Source organism: Gallus gallus, chromosome 10 (genome assembly GCF_016699485.2).
Source record: "Gallus gallus isolate bGalGal1 chromosome 10, bGalGal1.mat.broiler.GRCg7b, whole genome shotgun sequence".
Taxonomy (NCBI): Eukaryota; Metazoa; Chordata; class Aves; order Galliformes; family Phasianidae; genus Gallus; species Gallus gallus.
Window position 1 is genome coordinate 5,556,504 of NC_052541.1, and position 24,890 is coordinate 5,581,393.

Below are 24,890 nucleotides of genomic sequence, written 5' to 3' on the forward strand. Positions count from 1 at the left end.
TGATTTCATAGTAAGCATATGTGTCTATCAGAAAGGAAGTAATATCCACTAAATTTTATTTCTTGCAGTCTAAACCTTAGTGGTCTAATCACAAAACCGTGAGCCAAGAACTATTCAGTTCTAATCTTTGCATTATCACTGTGCCTTTTTACATATACAAATAGCTATAATTGTAGTTATCTGCTGTGCTTCTGGGTTCTTGAAGGACTGTGTTAATTAGGATTTGTAAAGCATTTAGAAAGCTAAGTGTGAATCAGGTAATGAGAGGCCTCTCCCAGCACACTAAATGCACTTGTTTTTCCATTTTAGAACATTTAGTGAAAATGTTTTTATCTTTATACCTTATCTTCTGTTTAACTTTGTAATAGTGACAGCCAAGTCCGAACAGATATATTTGTGTGTCAGGTTTGATCTTCTTGGATACAGGATTAAAATTGACAAGAATGTTAGGAGTGGATTAATTCCTGCACAAGTAGCCTAGGAGGTAGCTGTAACTGCCCTTAATTTGAATAACTCTTTGCCTAATAGAATTCTGTAAGAAGTAATACAGCACTTCGTCGTCCTACCCTTCTCTTGTTTCCCAGCACCCAAATTCAGGGTAGGTAACTAGCTGCTACTGGGCTTGATGTGCTGAGAGTTCTCATGTGCCAGACTGCTGTTTGGAACATTTTTTCTCCAGGTGCTCTCCCTCATTAGAGTAGAAAGTCAGTATCTCATAGAGAATCCACCCCTCACTGTATCACAGAACATAATAGAATAGTTCACCTGGAAGGGGTCTTCAGAGATCTCCTAACTTCCTGACCTCTTCAGGACTAATCAAAAGCTAAAGGTTATCACTGAGTGCCTTATCCAAATGCCCCTTGAATGCTGACAGGCATGGGGCACCGATCACCTCTCTGGTAAGTCTGTACCAGTGTTTGACCACCTCATGGCAAAGAAGCCATTCCAGATGTCCAGCTTGAACCTCTCCTTGCTCAGCTTTGTGTCATTCTCTTGCATCCTGTCATTGGTTACGTGGATATGTGTCAAACTATAAAAGTTAATATCTTCATACTGCAAGTCTGACTTAGGTGCAGCTACTTGCAAAATAAGTGATAGAGATGTCAACAGTAAACCTTAAGTGATTTAGAGCATGTTAATATTTGATTCTTCCCCATCTACACTAACCCTCTATCCTACATAGCCGGATTATTGCTAGTGCTGTGGTCCACAAGGCTACAGTAAAATTTTGGCTGTATTAGTTGCTTTACTAGTCCCAGTGCTTGGTCACTTAGTATTGCTGCTTGGTGTTGTCAGTGAAGAACTGATGTAAGACCAGTAAAAAAAAAGCAACAACAAAACCAGTGAAAGAAAAAAAAACTTGTTGAAACTTGTCTTGTTGAAAGCCAGCCAGATGGATTTACATACATGTTTGAAGGAACATAGGCTCCTAATTAGGTAGACTGTAAGCAGTCAGGCTCCTGATTTCATTACTACCATATTGTTCTGAGAATCAGTTATGTAACCCTGCATCACCGTTTGGCAGTATGTACAGCCAGGATGGTGCTCTTTAATTCTGTGTCTTCTGTGGTGCTGGAGCATAATTAATGTAGTGGAAGTCTAAGATTCTTGAGCAGTATTGTTGCTTTAAGATAGGGTACACTTCCATAAGCCGTTTTGTTTTTCCAGTATTTCATATGAAAAATGGTATATTTTGATGGTAGTTTTAAATGACTATTCATTATTGTCAAAGCTCCACATTTAAAAAAACCATTAAGCTACAAAGCTCATTTAAATTTATGTAAGTGTGGGTATAAAATGGATTCATCCAGCTGTCATCTACAGATTGCGGTGCTGACACCTCTAGCACAGAAAGAGGGGTACACGTGTGGCTTTCCAGTCTCAAATCAAACTTCTGACTCCAGCCTGCTGTGAATAAATCTTGTCCACTTAAGCTTCCAGTTCCACGTTGATGAAATTCCAAGCTAATAGTAAGCAGATCAAGACAAGCAGAGCTCAGATGAACTCATGTCTGTCTTCGCTCCTTTGGTGGCGAAGGGAAAAGTGTTGTTGCTAAAGATGTGATGTGGCTTTAGAAGAATTCAGTGAAGAGGAGCTTAACATTAGGTATGAGTCCCCCACATGTTTTTGCTGATGACTGCAGAGGTGTTTTAAATCCCCAGTGAATACATGTAAATGTGGAACATGTGGTTTCTGTGATCTCCTGAGTGAATTTCATTTAGTCCTTCTTCCTAGAGAGTAGTTCAGAGACAACTGAACATCTTGCATTCAGTTCCCTAACACTGCATGCATTCCATCTGATTTTGGATGTATGTTGGTATTTCCCACGGTTATGGGACAGTGAGCGTGCTGCAGCTGTGCAGTTGTCAACAGGGAGAAAGCTGTCATTGAAATGATGAAACAAGGAAAAACTGTTGAAGGACAGATTTTATTGTAACCGTTTTCATGAAAGAATCTGACATCCAGTTGAGTCATTCTTCTTGGGAGGAACTGAGGGTTTTTTGGTTGTTTTTTTTTTTGTTGTTTTTAATGAGATTGTATGATATGGGCAACACTGCAAGTTGTTGCATGTGGCAGCCTTTGTGTTTCTGGAAACTGAATCATAACACAGAAATGGAAAAAAAAAAAGTTGATCTAAAAGTCAGATATCCAATGAGAAAATGAATCCAGTCAACTTGCTGAGCCTTCAGTAGCACAAAGCTATTCCAGGGATCTGCGAGGAGGTGCTGGGCAATAGCACTGGCCTTTGCATTACACACTGGGACAGTGCAGCAGCCTTCCAGCTCAATCTGTAGAAGAGCTCTTATGAAAAAGCTTTTCACATAGGAGCCATTTTCTAAACATTACACTGATGAATGATATGAAATGCCCTGTGAGAAATTAAAGCCTGCAAAGCAAATTCTTACAATTTAGTGCAAAAATAAGGAAAAAGTGAAGGAAGGAAAGGGTTCTGGATAGCCTTCTAAGGATACTGTCTCACTGCTGGTGGTTGCTCCTGATATGCTGCAGCCAGGACAGGAATGTCTCCATGCAATTAAGTTACCAGGTTCTACAGGTGTCTATTAGAAATTGTGGAGTTGTCTTCCTGTAGGACATGCCTCCATAATGTAATAATAATATTTATTTCGTACGATCTGGTTTTACATGTTTTACTGCGGGGTCTTGAATACACAAGCTTCAGTTCTGTGAAGCAGCAGAGAACGACTGGCATTAAATCTGGCATGAAGGGAATGCTTTGGCGTTCAGCTGCAAAACTGGTTGCTGTTAGAGACTGCTGGCAGCTAACAGCATCATGCTTGTTCTTCAAATGCTGTGACAGGAAATAGATTGGCACACAGATGCTCTTGTATCGTGCCAACACAGAGGTGTTGGCAGCTTCGGTACGGTGGAAGGGAGATGCACAGTTGTGAGGGTCAGCATAGGATGGCAAAGGCACCGCAGTACATGGCCAGATTTTGAACTGTCAGAAGACTGAGAGCTTTTAGAGCTCTGACTTCTTAAAAGAAGCATCTCTTATAGCCAGGCACAGTGTTTATACTCTAACCTGAAGAGTATTTCTCCGGGTAATAGTGATATTTTACAGGCAATCAGCAGCTGAAGTTGATTAATCTCCTGCTGTTCTGTACTGTATTTGCTGTTAGTATGGGGGAAATATTTCAGGAATTACCTTCTACAGGCAGCAGGGGGCAACATTTCCACGAAATTCAGTCCATTTTGGCTATTCTCAGACCTGCAAATAAGATGAGAAAGAGGCATATTATCTGCAGTTGTCAAGCTATCTGAATTGAATACTAACTTAATAAATAAATGCAGTTTATATTTCCTGCATTCTGCTAAGCAAAGTGTAATATTTAGCCAAAAATGCTGTGCCTTTCTTTGATAGCCTATTTTCTGAACTGCAAGAAATGCTGTAAACAGCACGTAACCAATAATGCCATAAACTTGCAGTAATTCACTGCCGTGTTGCTGGATGATTTCTCTGTATTCTTTGCTCCTTGGCTTTGCTGGAATGGCTACGTAGGTAAAGTCCTTAAGGGCTGTGACACAGAAAACTAAATTCCTTGATTGGCTGTCAGAGAAACAGCAGTGACCTGCACTGTGCTGAGGATCCTGCCCAGTCCCTCAGCAGCTTTCTGTCTGTTTTCTAATGAAATGGAAGCAAATTGCTGGTTTTAATTAAAGCTGACAGTGCTTTTCTCTTGGTTTGTTGGTGGTGATGAATGATGGACACTCCGTGAAATCAAAGTGTGATCTCTGCATGCTGAGTGTAAAGCAGAGTCATTAAGATATGTCAGAAGGCAGAGAGCTCTGGCAGGGAGGGGCAAGAACAGAATAGCCAAAACAGTGATGCTGGGTTATTACAGCAGTAATGCTCTTTCCCCTACACTCAAGATAGGTCTGAAACTGACCTCTTAGCTCATAAATATGTTGATCTTTGCTCCTCAATTATGCTAATTCACAGTTGGAGTCCAGAATCCCAGTAACAACTGTTTGCTTTGTCACATAATGCTGTTATCAGTCTATTTTTATTTCTTAGCATGGCTTTGTTTTCCACTGATGAACCTGAAAATGAAAATATTTAGCAAATGTGTGCATGTGTGTGACATGCAGAGGAATACTTCAACGTGTTACTGCTTTCAGTTGTTCTATCTCCAGGAAATATTTATTGTGCAGTACAAAATGGCGTTGTTATCCCTGAGGTCTCCTCTCTGCCTCCGGTGACTCTGGCCAGTAGCAAGCAGGGTGTTACTCTCTTCCTCCTTTTCTCTGTCACACAAACATCAAAATATGGATGAGGCAGTACTGTGGCACAGCCAACTTCTGGCCTTTCTCTTTACCCGTGTTTTTTTTAACTGCTTTTCACAGCTAAACCTTTTGTCTCTGTTCCATGCCCCCCACCCAATTCTTGTTCCATCTCCACTTCAGCGGTGATCCCCCTGACTGACTCTGAACACAAGCTACTGCCTTTGCACTTTGCGGTCGATCCTGGGAAAGACTGGGAGTGGGGAAAAGATGACAATGACAACACCAAACTGGCCAAGTAAGACCTTCCTGTGACTTCAATATTAAGCAGTAAAATGTCTTGAGCCATACCTAATCTAAGTACTGAGAGAGCTGCTACCAGAAGGAGCTTTGTTCATGTTTTTCGGTTATGTGGGAGAAGGGTGGATGGGTCTCCAGCTGATGGTCACAGATCAGACTGCTGTTGTGCTGGGCAGTGTAGTCTCTCCCGGTTATGCCTTTTCTCTCAGGGTGTTTTTGACTGTGTGTTCCTTTCTGTTTTCATCCTTAGTTTGATTCTGTCTCTTGAGGCAAAGCTTAATCTTCTACACAGCTATATGAATGTAACATGGATACGCATACCGTCTGAAACACGGGTAAGGTAAACTTCCTCCTCAGTCTAAACCAAACAAGCGATATGAGGCACAATATGGTGTTGTGTAGGGTAGGCTGCATGTCCTGGCCAGCTGCCTGGAACCACCTGTATCCTAGCAGCAGAGACAAGTCACTTGTGGCACACCATCACTGCCACTAGGCTTGTAGATTTCTAGTGTTGTTTTTAAGACAGTTTCTTGTATGTTTTTGCAACTTACATTCTGTGCTAAAGTGTATTTTCTAGCTTTATCTTTCTCTTATCTATTTCAGTAGCCCCTTTAGTTCAGAAAAATAAAACAGGCCTTCTCTAACTACTTTTTTCTCAAAACCTTGGCTTGCTCTCCTAATACCACTGTTAGGTCACCAGTCCCCAGCTCTTTCTCTTTTTAAGAATAGATTTGAACTCCTGGACAGCCTCCAGTGTAGACTGGCTGACAAAAGGCCACAGGCTGGCACTGAACTGGAGCCTGGTTCTTTCGGAAAACTATCTTAGAACTGTGCCCAGCTGGCACCTCATCAGCTGCACATTTCTCTGCAAATTAGACTGAATAGATTGAGGGGTTAGTCTGAAGGCAAAAGGTTGCTAGGAGAAGATGGTGGTGATTTAGACAGCCTGCACAGATGGTATTTGAAAGGAGGAGCACAACTCAAAAGGAAAAAGGGTTTAACAAACTGCAGGAGAGGAAAAAAATCCATTTTTCTACAGTTTCACCCTAAAGCAGTAGCCACCACATCAGAAAGAGAGGCAAAATTGTCCTGTAACTGTAAGCTGTGAGCTTGAAACCACATGAGACCCGCGCTACCTCTCCCTGCTTCAGGGATTCCAGACAAGAGGACATTTAAATACTCAGGGACAAGAAACAGGTGTGCATTTCTTCAGTGAAGGTATATACATCTCCAGAGTGGTTCTATATCGCTATGGTTAGTTAAATGTTTCGTATTTATCTTTAGCAGATTGATGTTTTGCGATGCCTGGATGCAAAACTAAGTTTTGCAGGACTAAGTGACTACAGACAAATTTGAAATTGTCGTAGGATTCTGTTACTACATTGTCAAGGAAGATACTTTATCACCTTACCTAAAATGTGACTTGGAACTCAGACTTCTTACATCAATCTACATTGTATTTCCAGTAAGAGTGAGCAGACCTTATTGGTCTATGTGCTTAAATTTACTATGTCAGACAAGATATTTAGCTCTGGTGCGTTGTAGCTCTGATGTAAATGCACTGGAGGCCTGAACAACAAAGAAATTAACTAAGTTGTTTTATGGACATCATGAAGTTTGAAATATTACTACAGACAGATTTGTATGCTGCACACCCCTCACAGCTTTCAGCAGAACCTTGCTAATTCTCCATCGCAGTCGTATCAGTTCCCTTCTGGGCTGCCTCCGTGCTGAGAGGCTGCAAGTATTGTGGATGCTTCCAGTTCAGTGACTGGTTTCTGTATGCAGACCAGCCACTCCACTGGCCAACGTGAACAGGGAGGTTGAGCTGCAGACTTCTCTTGATGAGAGCACTAACTTGCATCTGTCCATCATTCAGACAGTGATTTTCACAGATCATCTGAATGACTGACCTCTACTCTGCAAATGTGCTTGGAGTGAGCCAAAAGCTACCGCAGGAGCAAGCAAGATAGGTAGCAGAGCCAAATAAGAAAGAAACCAGCATAAAATGTCAGCGTGTAAATTAAAAAATACACTTCTAAAGTCAATGTGAAAGTCTATATTAGATTACTCTTTTTTGCACCAAGTCCCTGTGTGAAACTGCTTTTTCTGTATCTAATTATAATTAATTTTCCATAGCAGGCCCCTTTGGCTCAACCAGAATCCCCTACAGCTTCAGCTGGGGAAGACGTTCAGTCTCTGGCTGACTCAATGGACTCGGACCGAGATTCCATCTGTAGTAATTCCAACGGCAGTAATGGGAAAAACAGTAAAGAAAAAGAAAAGGACAAACAGAGGAAGGATAAAGACAAAAACAGGACGGATTCAGTTGCCAATAAAATAGGAAGCCTCAGTAAAACCCTAGGAATCAAGCTGAAGAAGAATATGGGCGGTCTTGGAGGCCTGGTGCATGGCAAAATGAGCAGGGCAAATTCAGGGAATGGGAAAAATGGTGACACCATAGAGAAAGTCAAAGAGAAGAAGTCTAAGTCTCGCAAAGGTAGCAAAGAGGAATCTGGACAGTCTGCAAGCACTTCTCCATCTGAAAAGACCACTCCATCTCCTACTGACAGAGCTAGCAACTCACCCATTGAAAAGATGAACACAAAATCTTTCTCTGATAAGCAAACTGACCCGTGGAAATACAGCACTGATGTGAAACTCAGCCTCAATATTTTGAGAGCGGCCATGCAGGGTGAACGAAAGTTTATTTTTGCTGGCCTTCTTTTGACCAGCCACAGGCATCAGTTCCATGAGGAGATGATCGGTTATTACCTGACCAGTGCACAGGAGCGTTTCAATGCTGAGCAGGAACAGAAAAGAAAGGATGCTGAGAAAAAGGCTGCATTGAATGGGTCATCTAGTAGGAAGCTGGAGCCAGAAGCGTATTCAAAAGAAAAGTTAGAAACATCTCCTCAGGATAGGGCATCACCTGTCTTGCCTCAAAGCCATACGACTCAACTGGTTTTAAAATTTAAAGATCGCACTAGTCCCACTCCTGGGTCATTTTCTTCACCTAGTAATGGTGCTAAGAAAAGCGGACCCATTCCAGTATCTGCCCACTATAGCCATACGCCACCTGTTCAAAGGCAAAGTGTCATCCATTTGCATGATGTCAACTCCAAGCCATCGAGCTTCCAAGATGACACTTACAAGCCAGTGGTTGGCACATTAAAAACCTGTGCCACGTATCCCCAACAAAACAGATCACTGTCTTCTCAGAGCTACAGCCCAGCCCGGATAACTGGTATCCGCACAGTGAACACAGTGGAATCGCTGAGCTATGCCATGCCTACTGAACACAAGTCTCAGACATACACTAATGGATTCAACACTGGCGATATTAGAGACTGCTTAGAATATGCTGATGAGGATGCTCCTCAGACCTGGTTGAACAATGACAAAAATCAAGGCAGAAGCACAGTTTGCCCAATATATCCCATCCAGCAAAACCGCTGTAAGAAGGATAACTGTTCCTTTTATGGTCGTCCTGAGACTGACAATTACTGTTCATACTGCTACAAAGAAGAGCTGAAGCGCAGGGAGAGAGAAAGTAAAGGACACAGGCATTGAGGATTCTTCTGTGACTATATTTAGTTTTACCATTTTCTTACTTGCAGAGTAAACAGTGTTGAATTGCAGTAAAAGGAATCCTTCAAAAAAGAATAAAGGATTGATGAGTAAATAGTGTCTAGCTTTTCGCTTTTCCTGGGCAATGAGGAAATAATAGGATTAATTTATCATAAAAAAATATATTATTTTCCATTTTGTCAGTGTCTTTTTTACATATTCTGGGTAAGCTGAAGGGTTGTTTACTTCTTTGTCAGTGCTGTGTGTATGTTTGGTCAAAAATTTACTAATGGTGCCTGAATTTACACTGACATCACTCAGGTAGTAGTATGATAGGGGAAAGTTGTAATACCGGAGATGTGGTGTTGTAGTAGGGTAGTATCTGCCTTGTAAACATTTGAAATTCTGTAGCTATTATGAGAGTATTTTTTTCCTCAGCAAGAATAGATTTTTCATAGCTTTTCTTTCTTTCCGGAGGGTAGTGACTTCTGCATAACGCACACTTCTAACATGGCAGCATACTGCATTAGCACTGATGTTCATATTCACCTTAGTTTGAGATGGGGTGATTCTAGGAAACTGGAAGTGAAAGGTCTGAATTCGTGAGGGCTGTAGGTCTTCCTGATTTTAAGTTCTCATCATTTTTTTGTACGTGTCCATTAAAAAGTAGATTCGTGCCATTTTTACCTGTATTGAATTTGTAAACACATCTTATATAAAAACATTATGACCTGAAAGACTTCACTTCCTAAGTAAAAAAAATACAGAGAAAACTCATAAAACGCAGTATAGTTTTGGGCACCTGAATCTCAGTAGTATTTTCATTGCTCTTAAAATTGGAAAAAATATATACATTAAAATATAAAAATTGTATTAGATTTGGAAAATTTGATGACCAGCTAGCAAATGTAGGATCAGTTTAGAGCCGAATGAACTGCTTGTCAAAACAATTGTATTGCATCCCCAGATTGCCTTAGCCATTATATGAATTTAATCATTATTTGTTTATTCCTCTTCCAACGCTGTTGACTGATTGATAGTTATTGCAAACATAATTACTTCTGAGCATTTTTGAAGACATTTGACCCCACCTGTTTTTGAGTCTTCTCCTTCAGCAAGTCATACATCTGCCAGGAGGTTTCAAGATGGCTATGAAATGCCTACAGGTACAAATGCCTTCTCCTAGCACAGATGCGCACATGTCTGATTTCCAGATATTTACATAAGTATTTGCAATACCTCTGAAAGTAAAGCTGTGTTCATAGAAATGGTTCTGTAACGCAAATACCAGAAATACTGTTCAAGTAGATGCTTGAAATTAGCACCTTTTCTTGAATATAGTATATGCATTTTTTATACCATTCCACGGCCTATTGGCATAATCTAACAAGAGTAGACCTTTACTGTGGGTACGCTTGTGAGCAATGGTTCATCAGCCATGTCCCTACATTTTTTTAAGCTCGTTTTTTCCACAAAGAAGTACAGCATAGCATTGCCTTCAAGAATGCTTGCTCTGCCATCTCGAGGTGCAGGACATAAGTTCTGCCTTATGCATTACAAAATAGCATTTTTCTGGCCTGCACAAAACAGGTTGTTTCCCAGGGATCATTGTTTCTGCTTCTTTTCTGTTGTACCCCAATTTTGACTCTTGGCATGGTTAGCTTGTATGCAGTTAACGCTAATTAGTCTCAAAGCCACGTGTGAAGGAGTCTGTGAAACACAATACGCAGCCTTATGCTGGTGTTTACTTGCTTTCCAAAAAGCACATACTCACTTGCTCATGTCCCTCAGAAATTTATGAAACTGAGCACATTGACCACGTGAGGGAGATTTAATGAACGCTTTCAGAGTAAGTCCATTGGCTGCTTCTCAAAGTCCTGGTCCTTCCCCTGTCTGCTGTTCCATGAATCCAGATCTGTACTTCATGTATCAGAGCAATATATTAGCACACACTGGATGTCACTGAATTTGCAGTCTTTCATAAAAGGGAAATACTGGGAAGCCTAATGAGAAATTAAAACTCACTGAGACTTCTGTCCTTAAGGTAAGCAGGTTCTAAAACGCACGGCTCTGGATGAAAACACTGGTAAGCAGTGTCCTGTTTGGGTTAAGTGTTGTGATGACATTCAAGTTCTCATTGCCAGAGAGATCTGTGGTTTCAAGTTATGTTAAAACAGGACAGAACATGTTAACTGAGACATTGGATTAGATTGTATTTGCTGTTGAGATGGATGCAACTGACAGGATAAAACTTCCTAGAATAAATATTTAGGAATTCTTAGAGCATTACAGTAGCGGTTGCATTTGATGCTCTGGGAAATGTTTGTGTGAAGTTGTGCTTAAAAAACCTTTTATTAGCAGCAAAGTGCACCAACCCATGGATCTGAGTCAGGTATTTCCTTCGGAATGAGGAGGGCAATAACAGTGCATGTCTAAAACCAAGGAATTACCGTGAGAATTTACTGCTTTCCATTTTTCAAAGTAATTGTTTCTGAAGTATGTTTTTAAGATATGCTGTTCACAACATGAAGTTTACAGAAGGTCAGTATTTAGATAAAGGACTCGTCTAATAGTAATTATGTCACAGAGTCTTTCTCTGTGCCTGACCTGGACCCCTGTCAGGGCTTGTAAGTTACTGCTGAGCCCAAGCTGTACAGAAATCACTGTTGGTTTTGGGGATCCCTGTTCATTTTTTCTTCAGCTCATGTGGCTGCGATACACGTGTATTTACATGTTTGTACTGTGCCTTTTTTCTCTTTCTCTTTAGTAGCAATTGGACATGATCACTGTTACCCAGGTTCCTAAAGTACAGTCTAAAGCCTGGGCAGACTGCACCCTCCCAGAACAGCCCCAAAATCACCAGGAGATACTTAGGTGGGAGGAAGCTGAAATGTTTAAAATGTGTGAATGTGCAGTGTTAAAACCTATTACGCTTTCCTTTTATTTGTTCATAAACTCAGATACAGAAGTCTGCTCATAACACAGTAGACCTGTAATACCTAATGGGTTTCAGTCACACTTTATATTGAAGTTCCATTTAAAATGCTTTACAAGGAGTTAATAAACTATTGCTGGACTTTACGAGTATTTTTTTCAGATGTGGGTGTCAGTTGTAACAGATGGCTAACAAGCAGCTCATTCAGAAGAAGGTGGTATAGATTATCAAAAGCAACTTCTAAATTTTTAAGTGATTTTTAAATGATTGATTAATCTCTTGTTAATATAATTCATTATGCTTTATAACTGCAATGGAAACAGTGCACGTGACCCAGATTCCTTTCGCAGTTAGTTCCTTCTTCCTAAGCCAAAGTTAACATGAGAAGCATCAGTGAAAGAAAAATGCTGTATTTGGAGATTGCGTTGCTTATTTCTTAGTGCATCTGAATAGGCCAAGTGAAGTCTTCAGGGTCATCGTTTCTAAAATCACAAAACTCATTATATGAGCAGTATCACCTGGTAGAGAAAACGTTGAGGAGAGATGCTTAGCATGGGTTTGTGCACCATTTGACTGCAGATCAAAGCAGTCTGCTGAGGCAATATACATACAGGTATATTCAGGGTAATCTACTTCTCTTGTGATGATGAATGTGTAGATATCAAAAAATGCACAGCACAGATCTGACAAAATACTGCCCTCCAACTCCCTGACTCTGCAAACAATTAAACTGGTGCTCAACTTCACCAATATGAATAGTCTTCCTGACATCAAGGAGACTGCTTATTTTCAGAAACTTAACTGTTAAGAAACTTAGCATAGATGTTGGTGGGATGGAGGCCAGAGCCCTTCAGCCAGTGCTTGTTCTCGAGCTGCCTGTCGCTTCTCTTCCAGTGAGAGAACGGATGAGAATCGTGCCCAAGGAGGAGCAGGGGGATGCTTTAGGCCTTTGTGGGCTAAATCTGCTGTCCTCTGAAATCTGCAGACAGAATGCCATTAGTAGAGGGGGCCTTACATAAGGTGCTTCACGGACACATAAAATACTTGCAAGCTGGATGTGAGAGCAGAGTATGAGCTAGCAGAGAACTAAGGTCTTCATAACACTGGGAATGCTCTGCAGTTAGAAACCTGTGTGTTGATAGATATCGCAATGATCTCAGACAGACAGAGGTCCAGAGAAGCAAAGTAACTGATGCTGATTGTAGATGGCTTTGCAGCTTTGTGTACTTCAAGTCTCTGTCAGTGTATTTGAAGCGTATTTGTTTTAAGGTACGACAGCTTACAGAGAGATCACCAAACGGTACACAGCATGGAACTTAAACTATTTCGGTATCAGGCACTAATCCCTCTTTTGATTTGCACATTAATTTCCTATGTACGTGACTAAAAATACTGTATTGTTATAAATGAGAGGAAAAAACCACAGTGGTGTTTGTAAGTATGTTCTGTTTGTAGACTTAAGGCTGTATTATGTTGGAATTTTACAAGCCAAGTTTAAACTGTAATATAGAAATTATTTTTATATTATTTTCAAAATATGCTACAGAGCAATATTTTGCGCCTTTATTATAAACAGGGTCATCATTTTAGTAGGTTACCTTCCAAAGTGCTGGTAGAAATTAACCACGAAAAGAAAGCTTTGTAAAAATGTGTGTGTTGTTTCTAACTGCTGTCTGTTGTGCACATCTATGTCTAATGAGAGTTGAATATACAGTTTTTTTTTCTTAATTGAAAAGCTTTAAATTTTTCTTTATATGTTTTGGTAAAACTCTCCTTCCACTCTTCCTTCTGATCCCTACCAACAGCCACTTTTATAAGCAGCTTATGAATAAACATTCATCTGGAAAGTTTTCTTACCAAATGAAGCATTTCTGCACCGGTACTGATTGACCCGGGGTGTTGATAACATGCTCTGCATCCACTGATGTACGTCAGTTTTGCTTTTTAGAAGGATGCAATCTTGGATTTACTGTTCCTTGCAAATGAAAATCACGCCTTAGTAATCAGCGCAATGATTTAGCATCCGTGGGAAGAAAATCACTATAGATCATCGAAATGTCATCTTGTAGTTGGCAGATGCGTTGTATCTGAATATATATGAAATGTGTTGCCTCCCTGCAGATTAAGGTGTGCAGATTTCATTTCTGCATGGGTTTTTGTACTGTACATCTCAGTTACTTGTGAGTCATGCCAAAAAGGCTTTACGAACTGAGGCACGTTTTTAGTTGGGAGTCAGTATAGATTTTAAAATTCTTCTAACTTTTGTGATTTAGTTTGTTGGCTTTTTTGTTTCTTTTTATGACTTTCCTATTAAGTTATCTACTCCAACCAAAAAAGCAGAATCTGGATGCCTAATGAGAGGTTTCTGCATCTAGTTTTCTCCTAACAAACAGGCTGGTTTGAAGATGGACTGAGCATCAGTTTCTGGGGGAGCACGAGCTCTGGGTTCCAGAAAATCAGGGGAGCATTACTCCAACACATATTCAGGGTTTTCCTTTATTTTTCTGCTTATTTTTACTCAGTGGAAATTGCATTTTATCTTTGGTGATTTTTCCATGTGTGAACAAATAATTGAGCTTATTCATAAGGTGATTGCTTGCCTACGGAGAGACTTGCTTTGTACCAAAAGACCATATTGTTATACATTAATCTACTGCAGTCAAAACAGGGCTGGTGTATTCCTCTGATGTTCTTGGGTAGTGTACTCGCTCTGATTTTTTTCCTCTCAAGTAAATACGCTGTTCTGATTGCTGTTTTATCTCCCATTACCTGAAGGCATGTACTGTATCAAGAGAATTGAAGTGGCTGATGCACATTTGCACTGTGGAGCACGGGATATGGGTAAAAGCCACCGGGTTCCAAACAGCCTTAAAATTACGACTCTGTGGGGACCAGGAGTCACTTAGCTGGATGCAGCCTCTGCCCCACTTCTCATTTAGCCATGGCTGTAAAGCATTCTAGCTTGCTGTACTCTGCATAAGTGTCTGCATATTCATCCAAGCAACCTGTCACTTTAAACGACGTTTTTCTTTAAAAACGTACAGTTCTTTGATAAGCGTCCCCATGTCAGAAGACCTTACTCAGCAGAGGCGACAAGAGTTGAAACAGATGAATGTTGGGCAGTGCAGTAACCGTGGCACCACAGTGCTGCAGAAGGGGAGGTTAGGTTGTGTCAGGAGCCATTTCCTTTCAAGACTGGAAGCGCAGATCTTTGTGCATTCTGGGAAAGCAGAGGCCTGTTGCTTTGCCGTTGATCTCTGCGTGCTGTAGCCTTTTGCTTTGATGCAGAGGTTTAGCCTTCGCCAAAAAGCAGATTCTGTAGAGACAGCAGCATCTGAGATTACAGAAGTGTGAACCAGTGTTAGAACTAGACAGTGCCTAAGGTGCCCTCTGTGAGTGCTGCATATTTCATTTTCCTATTTTCCTTTTCCCCTTTCTTTATCCTTCCTTTTTTTTTTTTTTTTTTTAAGTGTGAAATCAAAAACATGAGAACTGGTATGATAATGACTTCTTTTGTTCATGTGCAAAATCAACGCAAACATGACATTAAGGCTGGGGCTGCACCTTCAGGGAGCCAAGAGGTGAAAGGCACCTTTTGAGGTAAATCAATGGACTTGCTTTGCCGTAGAATGAAGTTGGGATCCTTCAGCATAGAACCTTTGCCCAGTGAAGCCTGGCAGTGTGTCAGAAGCCTGAGAGCCACGGCTGACCCAGACCGAACACAGTTCCTTCTGGCCTGTGGTGGCTGAGCGGTGCCTGCAGTGCAGATGGTATGGAACACTGCCTTGTTGTCATTGCCTCCAGGTTTAACTAACACAAAACCTCTTCCCAGTGCTTTTGTTTAAAATATGCAGGAGATGTCACAGCAAACTGTGGTGTCTCAGGCTAGGAGAGTGCCCGGCGTCTCCTTGTAGCAGGCTTGCAATCAGGTATAAATTGAAATACAGCCATGTAGGCGTGGTAAAAGCGCTCTTGTCTCTACAGTTTGCAAACTGTGTGCACTTATGTTTTAATACTAGCAGAAATCAGGCAGTGATTTTATTATTTAATTGTTCGAGGTTCCAAGTACTGTAAATACAGTCTTTGTACTATGCACGTACAGTACACAGAATGCTTTCCCTTGGAGCCTCTCAAGGAGTGTTGCATGTACATAATATCAATCTCAATTGCTTCAACATAAACCAAGGAAAAGAAACAGGGCTTAAGGCCAGGTTAAATAATGAATGGAATCAGACCCTCAGACCTGAGCAGCAAGGAGTTCCCAACCGTAGTAATCGAGGTCAGCTTTGACAGTTTTGTATAAAACTCTGTCCAAACGATCTAGATTAGGTCTGTGCTCTTTCCTGGGGAGGAGCAATTACTTCGTGTCTTTTTCAAGCCCATTGCTCTTAACTCTGGGAACTCTGTGTTGCGTTCGTGATGTGCCAGCCTTATCATGATTCAGCTATGAAACAGTTTTTCAAAACTGTACAACTCTTGCATTCCTATTGGAATCAGTCTAGAGCTTTATTTTGCATTCAATTTTAAGAAATAAGATACTGTTACGAACTTCTTGTAATGTCTCAAAATTAACTTTTGCATGGCAGAGAGGCAATGTTCTCCTTGGAAGGCTTTGTTCCTCCTCACTGATTCTTGTGACTGATGTGTTCGTGTGGAAAAAGTTGAATGAGATGTTGAAAACATTGGTGCAGTTCATCTGTATTTCTGACATTCAGTATGCTTTGTGTTACACAATTCTGTGTTAAAACATAATGCCTTTCAGATAAGGGAACATCTGGTAGGACAGTCCAAACTATCATGCCCAAAGGGTATGAGTAGCTAATTGATCACAACTTCACTATTGTATAATTTGCCCTCCCCTTTTATATTCTGCTTCCTAGACAAGTCTGAAAGCTCTTTGTTCTCATTTGGGCAGGATAACTTTTTAAGCTTCTGCTAGGTTTTCCTTCTCTGTTCAGTTCGCATACAGAGTAGCTTGTTTCTACAAACAAGATTTGAAATAGCACAGATGTCACACTCCATTTATAGAAGTTCATTTACTCATTAATTGAGAGTGTCTCTTCAATTATAACTATAGCTATTCATATAAAATGAAGAAAAAATCAGGACAGGTAATGTGACTCTTTCTAAGAACCTGGCAAACCAAGATTTGTTAAAACTGAAGCAATGTGTTTGCACCTTCACTATACATCTCAAAGAAGGGTAGTTGGCTCTCACCATTGCTTAAATAAACATTAGTAAGGAATGAAGCAAGCCTCGCTGATTTTTGCTGGTTAAGAATTCGACTTCTTGGTGTAGTGGAACCAACCTTTTTTTTCAGAGCTTGTGTTTCAGTTTCTTATGGTCTTCTATATATTTATACTCTTCTAGCAAAGATTGATTTAGGATTTCAAAGAACAGTATAGTAAGGCGTATCTGAAATTATGTAAAGCTGAAAAGCCTTCTTAGGTTTCTCTGTATTTGATCGTTTTCATGCAAAACTTCTATTACGTGTGAAAGAAATGAATTTGTCTTTTCCCATTGCCTTCCCCAGTCATAGTTCCAAGGTGTGGTTGGTTGGAGTCACTTTTGCCTGCAATGAAAATTTTGGTCGTTTTTAAGCTGACTGCCATATATTTCAATCTGTTGTTCAAAGGAAATGAGCATTCAGTAATGTTAGAGGATAATGAGTGTGTTTTGTTGTGAAAAGTGTGAGTTCTTGGGAACCTTTTCTACATGCAGTTTTCATTCTAATTCAATTTAAATGTCATTTTTAATCTGATCCATACTTTGACAAAGATGATGTGTAAGAGCTGTTTTTAGCAGTTGGGTTGTTCCTTTGTAAAGTATTAAAGCACTAAACCAATTTTTGCAATAGGTAGTAAAACTTGCTTATGTTTTGAAAAACTTCCAGTTATAACTGTCGCACTTTTTATAGCAGAACTGTATTTAATTTCTTTCTTTTATGAAAGATTACTCCAAGTAACTGATAGCTCTGTAATCTGTGTGAATTGACTTCTCCATTATTTGAAACAGAGAGAAGCTATAATGCCTATTCAATAAAATTAACTTATTTCTAAAGTATCTGTTTGCTTGAATTCTTGGTTGTGCTTTTTGTGTACTTTCCTTAGTGTATGTAGGGGAAACTGAAACCTGGAAGAGAAGCAGGCAGGGGGCATGCTGCAAACCAGTGGGGTTTTAATTGGCTCCTCATAAACTTTCAATCTCTTTATATTAAGACACTCTGTTTCATTTCAAGATTAATTTGCATAAACTAAATAATTGGAAAAAAACAGAAACCAGGCACTGTAAGGTCTGTTCAGCTTTTTTTAACGCTCCCAGCCCCATGGCTGTAAGGGCACGAGGCCTCCCCATGCAAGGAGAGCAGTGCTGCAGCACTGTGCTGGGCTCTGAGAGCTGTCGCTGTCCTCAGGGGATCCATGCCTGGAGATGACCTGTGTCATCAGGGCAGATGGGGCCTTTGTGGAACAGTTGTTTTGGAACTAGAGCTGGTTGGCTGGTTGGTTTTGGTAAGTCTAAATGCAGAAGAAATCATATTGCTATATAGTATATTGTTTAATGGTTAATTAACCTTTTCTTTAAAAAACTTTTGTTTCTGGTGTGAATTTGCATGGCAGGCATCTGCCTTCGGGTCTCATTGTTGCTTGTACCCTGTGCTGGGCCCTCCGTGTGTCAGACTGAGCTTTCCAAGGCTGTTGCATAGGTGTATTTCCAGTTCTGTAACCTTCCTCATGCCTGTGCTTTGACTCTCCTCCTGCTTTTTAACACCTTCCTTGATCTGTAGATACCTGAATTACACTGAAAGATTTTTTCTGAAGTGCACTCCAGATGAACAATTCAGGCAGACCCTGCTGCAGACTGCATTAAACAGGAGGTGAGTCCATCATTGCAGCTTCTCTTCTAAGTTAGTTTATATACCAGCTCTTTTTCTTGTTTCCTGAGCAAGAGCTGTCCACCTGGTGATTAGCTAAGGGAGTGAAATTTGTCTTTCTAAAGATCTGTCTTAATCTTTATTCTATCAAACAGTTTGTACCCAGTTTACCAAGCAGTCTAGATTACTCTGTATTAGGATCCTGTAATTTGCTAATATTAATAATAATTCATTAAAAAGTGCCTTTCTCTGGTGATTGATAAGATTATTTGTGATTGTGGGGCTGGCTACTATGGATTGGTGTTAAAGTGTTTATCATTTAAACTCCTCATCTTTTCAAGTATGCTAAAAAACTTTGAAAGGGCATAAGTTTTATAACTTTTTTTTTCATTTTATCTTACCATTCTTTCATTCTTGATTAAAGTTTTTTATTAACCATTTTATTATTTTGCTCATGTTCACGGTATACCTTTACCTTCAGTAGTTGCTGTTTGATTACCTCTTTGAACTGGATATAAATCAGGTAATAAAATAGATTCCAAAACCGAGTTCCAAATCTTTGAACACACCTACCTGTTCCGCAGATCTCACAGGTTTCCATTGGTTTCCATCTAATGATGTGCTAGCCCATCGTTAGGATTTCCTTAATCCCTAGCACAGACATACTGGACCTAAAGACAGACAGAAGGTAAGGATCAGTGGTGTTAGGGACCTGCCCACACCTCTCTGTTTGCAGAAGAATTGTCTTGACTGGTGAGACTGGACTGCATTGAGTAGTATAGAGGGAATGACTTAGGGGAGTACTAATGCTGTTCAAGGTTACTGTTCTTACCAGAAACAAGTAATAGAAATGTTAACAGGAAAGTTCTCTGGAGCATAATAGCTTTACATCACTTCATCTTCTGACTGGTAGTCAGAGCAACAGCACTACCAGACAGGGGAGAAGGCTTAGGGATGGCACAAGGAAAGACTCAGGATACAACTTGAACTGCAAACTGGGAGACTTTTCCAGCATAGGAGAGCTTCCCATATGTCATACAGTGCATTGCCTCCAAAACAATATTTTTTACGAGAATAGATTTCTGTCATTTTGACTTCTGGAACCAGCTTATTGCAGGATTATGTGGATACCAGCACTGGCACAAAGGATGCAGTAGGAGGGGTGGAGGACTACAGGACAACTTCCTTCAGGTCACTTATAATACACCCTTCAGATGGGGGAGATGAAATAATAGCCAGAGAAGGATGGGTGCGGGGTGTAGGAACTTCTGATTCTATCTGCTAGTCCAAACATAATCTGAAAGTAAGCACCTAAGCTTGCTTAAAAATAAAACGTGAAAAACTAAGCCCTCCAGAGACCCAAAATCTGACCCAAATCTAACTCTGCATGTGGTATGTCTAAAGCACTTTATAAATCTCTTAACCCAAATATGTTGCTATCTGAACTGGAAAGACTTTGAAATGCAATGCCTTTGAGTATCCAGGAGAGCTATTTGTGCACACATCTTTATATGCTAGTTTATAGGAATATTGTTCTTATATATAAGGACATTGTAATATTAAACTTAACCTGTGTTACTGAGCGATACTGGGATTATGTTACCTTTATTGCAGTGCTACACAAAATAATTCACTTGTCCTTATTTTCACTGATTTAGAGGCTACAACTGTGCAATTGTGCAGTATGATCTGATTCCTGCGTCCATCCAGAGCTATATCAGTGCCATCAGTGCTGCAGGAAAGCCCAGGGCAGACTCCTTTGAAAAGCCGTAGTTTGCACTCATAAACACTTTAAGACTTCCCTGGGGGAAGGACATTAAAGCAATGTAAGGCATTGCTGGTAGAAATCTAGCATTGGTTGTCTTTTCTGATGAGCGTCCCAGTCAAAATCCAAACCCTCAGCTTCCTTCAGCTTGTGTTGGAGATGCGTTTCATTTTTTACTGTGTGCTCAGAACTACCGTGGGTGAGTCAGTACAGGAGTTTTGAAAATAGCGCCGTAATTTGTCCTTGTCTCTAATCTCTTCTGTAAGAAGTATAAATGAGGAAAAGCAGTGCTTATAAGGAATGGTTTATTTGGGGTCTTCCTGTAAAATGGCTGTGCTTCAATGAACCTTTCTCACACAGTTTCACTGCGCCGACCACAGTTACCATCTCCCGCTGTGGGGATGCAGGAGGCCCTGCTGCCATCACAGGCTGCTGCACAGGGACAGTGAAAGGTGCCCATGTCTGCAAAATGCTGATACAAAAGGAATTCTCCTCAGCCTGTTGGCTTAATTCAAAGCTATCCCAGTTTTCTTCCGTGAAATTATTTTCCTCGCCAAACTAACCAGCATCTGTGGTTGCTACATAACTTACTATTAATGCTGCTTGAGGGCAGAGGGAGTTTCTTTGCTACAGGGAAGGTTATTTTAATTATAATGTCTTAAAAACAGTTTTTCAAAAACCAGTTTTTCATTTATTTGTATACAGATGGCTCAGTCAAACCCGCATGTAACTGGAATGCGTTTCTGAAAATCAGAGGTCTTTTGAATCCTCATCTGAGACTGATTTCTAAACCTTGGGATGTATGAGATCAATAAACTGCAGGGGAAATTACTGATCAGGTGAACTTCCCCCTGGCAATAGAGGGCAGCTCTGTAGCCAGAACGGTTAGATAGTGTGTAATACAGTGGTTATCTGACCATAAATAGTTGGCCTGGAAAAAAAGTTTTACAACATGAAATGTAAGTGCTAACTTGATTTTACTTGATATGAAAAGAAAAGAATGAGTATCGTAGAATTGGAGTATCATAGTGCTGTGCAAAACAGTAGTGAATTTAATGTCTTCACTCTACAGGAAATCATCCCCAGGATGCTCAGACTTCTGCAAAGGTTGAACACTGCAGGAGTGACTGGATTGAACGCCGAGGAGGCCCAGCAGGCCATGAGTTCTCCACGGGATTCAACAGCATGTAAGTCGTGACATGTCTCAGTTTTTCTGAAATGTAAAGCCTCGTACATCAGACTTCATCTGCCAATTGTAATAAAAATCCTCATCAGTGAATTGAAAGAAGTATGAAGAAAGTGGTCCAAATGGCAGTGCCTGGCGTAGGCCCCAGTTACTAGTATGTTTCAATTAATAAGTCTGTGTATATAGTTGCTGCAGACAGGCCAGAAAGAACTGCCTTCTTAAGGCCCTGCCCACACAGGGTGTGTAGGAGCAGCAAGGAAGCTCTTCGGCACAGTTATAGGGAAAACAAGCATCCAGCCTGGCCCCATGAAACCTTCGGTTAGACCTCACAGATGATCCTCATCCTCTACTTCCACAAGGCTGTGTCCGTGCTGTTCAAAGTTACATTGCTTGAACCTCCTTCCTCCTGAGGCAGGTGCTGCTGTCAGCTCAGTCTGTCATCTGCTGTCATCTGCTCTGTCCCTGATGTGTGAGCTGCCCTGGCTCCTGCCCCAGAGTGACGGCTGACAGCTCAGGAAGATAGATTTTGCAGCAGCATTTTACATGTGCTTTCTGTTGTGTGTTTCACCAGCACAGTTGTTTTGGCAGACTGATAAATGCTATACAGAAGAGTCCAGTTAGATCTGAAGTCTAGTTTCCTGCCCAGGGAATCAGACATGCTTTTGGTGCCTCTGCTCCAGAATTGAAGGTAAGCGTGAAACACTGGAGTTAAGAAATGATGGGGATGTAATCACAGGAAAATGGTGGTATCTCTCTTTGGAGCGCTTATAGGTAATGCTTTCCAGCTAACATCATGTATGTGCACAGAAGAAGAGCTGTGAGTTTAATGGGGCATCGGTTGCTTGCAAAATCTGTCACTGACATCTTGTTTTCTCCTCAGGATTCCAGACAAACAGAAAAATGTTCTGTCTGGGATTTTACGTGTTGACAGGTGGTTTGTTTAAGAGGGATTGCTTTCCTTCTTTAAAGGAAGTTTTTAACTACAGAAATAATCATGAAAAAAGAAGACTTTTCTAGGCAGTGCTCTGTGCCCACATCTCCGGGGGATACCCATGGCTGTCAGTGGCTGTGTCTCGTTTGCTACTTGTCACCCCAGAGTTGGATGAACTCCCTGAGCTTATTTCCCACACTGCACTGAAAGCTGTTGCTGTGTGATGCACTTCAGGTATTTGTTGTGTATTGGGCTTAGACTCGGACAGCTAGGGGGTGACTATGTATCTTATTGCTGATAAAACCTGTACCACAGCCATCCTGCTTTGCTTTTGGCTTCTGCCATTCATCCAGTGACCTGGTTTTTGAGGAAATAATCAGAGAAGCCAGAAGCTCAAGCATAAATATCTCATGAATCTGGGCTTCTGGGATTTGTAGACAATACTACTCTGACATTTTATTAGCAAAAGTAATTGGACACGTACAAAATACAGATGCTTCAGCTTCCCTTTTCCTGTATAGTGCTTTGCATTATTTACACGTGGCTAGCACGGGGTAGTTCAGATGCTCATTACAGTTTGTCACATCTACAAACCCTTTTAAAATTAGAAACACCGTTCATTAGCAAAGACGCCCTGCAGCTTGTCATCATTCTTCCAGTTGTTTTTAGCTCCTCAAAGCTGACATTTATCTCCCCGAGCATAGAAATAAACAGATCCTCAACCACTGCATTTGAAAGAGGTTCTGTCTAATTAGAGGCACAGGGGCAAGTGTTTATCAGGCAGGAAAGGTATGATTAGGAAATTGAACTGAATACTTCCCAGGACTTTTTCCCAGCTACAACCTTTCCCAGACCTCAGTCATTCTTAGAGGAAACAGCAGTTCTAAGTTAAAAAGAGAATTTCTTGTCTGATGCTTTTCAAAGCGAAGACGCTTTTAAAGGCACCTAAAAGGGTGGTAACGGTTTTAGACATCATTTGGCTGCTGCCCCCTGACACCTTCTGCTCCTGTTGAACATTTCACATCAGCTTTCCCTGTGGCTTCAGGAATGTACAAGTTTGATTCAGTCTGAGACAAAGTGACCCCTGCAGTAGAAAAGGTGGTGTGTAAAGTGAAGGTGGGCTGTGGCTGGGTGGCACTGAGCCAGTGCTGCTCCAGGGAGGAGGGTGGAGAGAACACTCCTGGCTGCAAGGCACAGTGCAGGGCTGAGCAGCGGCAAGGAGGCTGCTTGGAGGCAGGTGCTGTTCGGAGTGAGGTGGGGAATGCAGACACAAACAGAAGAACAGGGCAACGCTCTTCTCGTTTTGTATTCTCTGAGAATGTGTTCATTAAGAAAAAAAACCAGCAACCAACCAACAACATTTTCTGGCTTTATAATAGCCTCGTACTTCAGGCAGATTATTTTAAGGACCTGCTTTCTTATGTTAGAAAGTATTTCCGTGTTTCACAACTGCGCTGGGATGAGTGTTGCAGGTGGCTCCTGGGGTTTTCTAGCAGATGGTGAGGGTGTTCAGCAATTTGCTTGTGACTTTTCCCTTGCTGACTGCAGGCAGGGAGCTGGACAGAGCGGGTGCCAGTTGTCAGAGGTCAGCCAGCCCCTCCCAAAGCCAGAGTGAAGTGCAAAGAGGCACCGGCAGCCCCTGCACAGCTGAGAGCTGCCCTGACACACAGCCAGAGTGCGGCTGCATTTTAAAGCTGAGCATTCATTCCTCTTTAATAACAGTTAAGTGGGGAAATGCTGTCTTCTGGAAATGCTTCCCCTCTCTTAGCAAATGCTGTGTAACATATAATTTTTACAGTGATTTGTAGTGTATTTTTACTCATGAAATAGAACCCTTTTTTTTACTGCTCCTTAATCATAGTGGACAATTTTGCAGAGAATACAAATTTTTCCATTCTTGGACTCCAGGCTTTGTTTTTTTTTTCTTCCTTATTTCCTTCTGCATTAATTATCCCTCCTAAAAATAGAGAGGTGGAGTCCAAAAATATACAGCAGACCCTTAATGGAAGGTTCCTTGCAGGGAAGCCAACAGCCAGCCTGGATTTATTCACCCGGTCTTCTTTGTGCCGTCCCACCCTCCGCATGGTTCCTGTTCCCTGCGTTCGCCTCTGTTTTCTCACTCGAGTTATCCAGTGGAGGGCACATGAAGGTGAAACCACCACTCGGTCCTCAGGGGAAGTTGTAGAAGTTGGGCTGTGCTGTGTCTGCCTTCGAGCCTCAGCCTCGCAGGCTCCTCTCCTTTCCTGCCTTCTGCAGGAGGAAGGCAGACGTGGGTCGGCGCCGAGGACCTGCAGCTTGCCCTGCTGCCCAGCTGTGCCAGCACTAAGCTGGCTGCTTTGTGACAAACTATCCTGCTCCTCCCAGCCTGCCTCACACTGCAGTGTGAATGGCAGCTGCTGTAGAGGAAAGCTTGGAATTTTTTTGCTACTCCTACAGTTTACAAAAAGGTTGCATTTGGAACCAACCTTTCTAATACCTTGTGACTTCGTGGGACTTATTGTCTTGTAATGCACAGGGCTTGAGATAGTTCTCGGCACAATAACAGAGGTTAAAGAGGGAGAAACTGTCCTTTGCTTGGGTTTGATCAGC

The 24,890-nt window shown here is 41.3% G+C and overlaps 1 protein-coding gene across 38 annotated transcripts in view; it reads left to right on the top strand.

The window, feature by feature from the left end:
- Positions 1 to 24,890, top strand: part of OTUD7A (OTU deubiquitinase 7A) — a 168,320-nt gene that overhangs the window by 135,608 nt on the left and 7,822 nt on the right. For 33 of the 38 annotated variants that reach the window (XM_046899273.1, XM_046899272.1, XM_046899281.1 and 30 more), the window contains 3 exons: positions 4,927 to 5,041; positions 5,294 to 5,378; positions 7,183 to 17,611. In XM_046899273.1, the coding sequence (XP_046755229.1) occupies positions 4,927 to 5,041; positions 5,294 to 5,378; positions 7,183 to 8,616 (1,634 nt within the window). In that variant the 3' untranslated portion in view covers positions 8,617 to 17,611. Of the gene's footprint in view, positions 1 to 4,926; positions 5,042 to 5,293; positions 5,379 to 6,082; positions 7,160 to 7,182; positions 17,612 to 21,256; positions 21,372 to 21,941; positions 21,979 to 24,890 lie in introns of those variants that run through there. The other 5 variants (XM_040706873.2, XM_040706872.2, XM_046899293.1 and 2 more) reach the window with 4 other exon arrangements.